The 1240-nt window shown below is 32.2% G+C and overlaps 1 protein-coding gene across 1 annotated transcript; it reads right to left on the reverse strand.

The window, feature by feature from the left end:
- Positions 1-317: 317 nt before the first annotated feature.
- On the reverse strand, positions 318-1240 carry LOC114296948 (heavy metal-associated isoprenylated plant protein 39). Its single transcript, XM_028241273.2, has 3 exons — positions 1055-1240; positions 869-947; positions 318-650 (listed from the first exon to the last, which is right to left on the reverse strand). Exons 1-3 carry the CDS (start codon positions 1061-1063, stop codon positions 442-444), a joined length of 297 nt encoding a protein of 98 aa, XP_028097074.1. The 5' UTR covers positions 1064-1240; the 3' UTR covers positions 318-441.

Below are 1240 nucleotides of genomic sequence, written 5' to 3' on the forward strand. Positions count from 1 at the left end.
CAAAAAACTTCAAAACCAACCTGTCAAACGGAGGCTAAAAAGAAAAAATTTCATGCAAAAAATTGCAGTAATTGAAGTTTTGTTCATCTCTTTTCAATGGTGAATGCTATGTAGGAATATATACATATATAGGTAGTGGCACAAGAAGATTAAGGTTTCTTTGGGTAATCATAATTTGAGATAAATTAATTACTAAAAGATAAAATAAATTAAAAAATTAATACATAAAATATTATATTCAAATTATAATTATTTTATTTTTTATCTCATAAAAATAAAAATAAAAATTAATAAAAAAAATCAATCCAAACAAAATCTTTAATCTCAAACTAAAAGAAGTCCCAATTCCAAAATGCCAACTAAAAAAAGTTTTACCACACAACAACTAAAAAAGGAATGAAAATTAGTAGTTGTAAATGGGGGAATATTGGTGGATTAATTTTATTTCTTGTCTTCTTTCTTCTCCTCTTTCTTGCCGTCATCTTTCTTTTCTTCTTTCTTGTCTTCTTTCTTCTCTTCTTTGGCTGGGCCTACTGAGATGATATCAACTTTCCCCACTTTCTTCAAATTCTTTACCACACCCACTGTGTCCATCTCTCCTATCACTGTTAGCTTCTGCTCCTTCAGATCTGCCGTTATCGAATCAACTCCTGTATGTCCCCCCACCCTCATCAATTATCAATTAATCATTTATCAAAATCCATCACTGATATGGTTGATTTAAAGACAGACTCTTAGATCTTGATGTATTGCGAGAAAGAAAAAAATAATAATAATAATAAAAACTGATGTTATGAACATGCTAATTGCAGAAGAAAAAATTGCATAATTTAATTGAAAAACGAAAACCCGCAAAGAGAATAGATACCGTAGATATCGGCCGCGGCTTCAATGGCTTTCTGCTTTGTCCTCTCATCAGTCATGGTCATGACCTTCAACACCACCTTCTGCAAACAAAAAAGAATGGCCGTGTCTATTATTAATTGGTGTTTATTATAATTCTTGAAAATCGTAAATAGCCGTGTAAAATAACCATGAATTGACAGATATTTACCTGTGCCATTTGAAGAGGTAGAAGGATTTTGGGAAAGAGAAAATGAAGTTTCAACCTTTGAACAGAGAACCAAAACAAATGAATGAAGAAAGGCTCGGAAGAGACACTTGTGAGAAGTGGGGTGGCGTTTTTTATAAGCAAAAGTCCGGTAACCAGACAAAATGATCCAGATTCTTCCGAATGAGT

The sequence above is a fragment of the Camellia sinensis genome, chromosome 1, assembly GCF_055761805.1.
Source record: "Camellia sinensis isolate YWXY chromosome 1, ASM5576180v1, whole genome shotgun sequence".
NCBI classification, from domain to species: domain Eukaryota; kingdom Viridiplantae; phylum Streptophyta; class Magnoliopsida; order Ericales; family Theaceae; genus Camellia; species Camellia sinensis.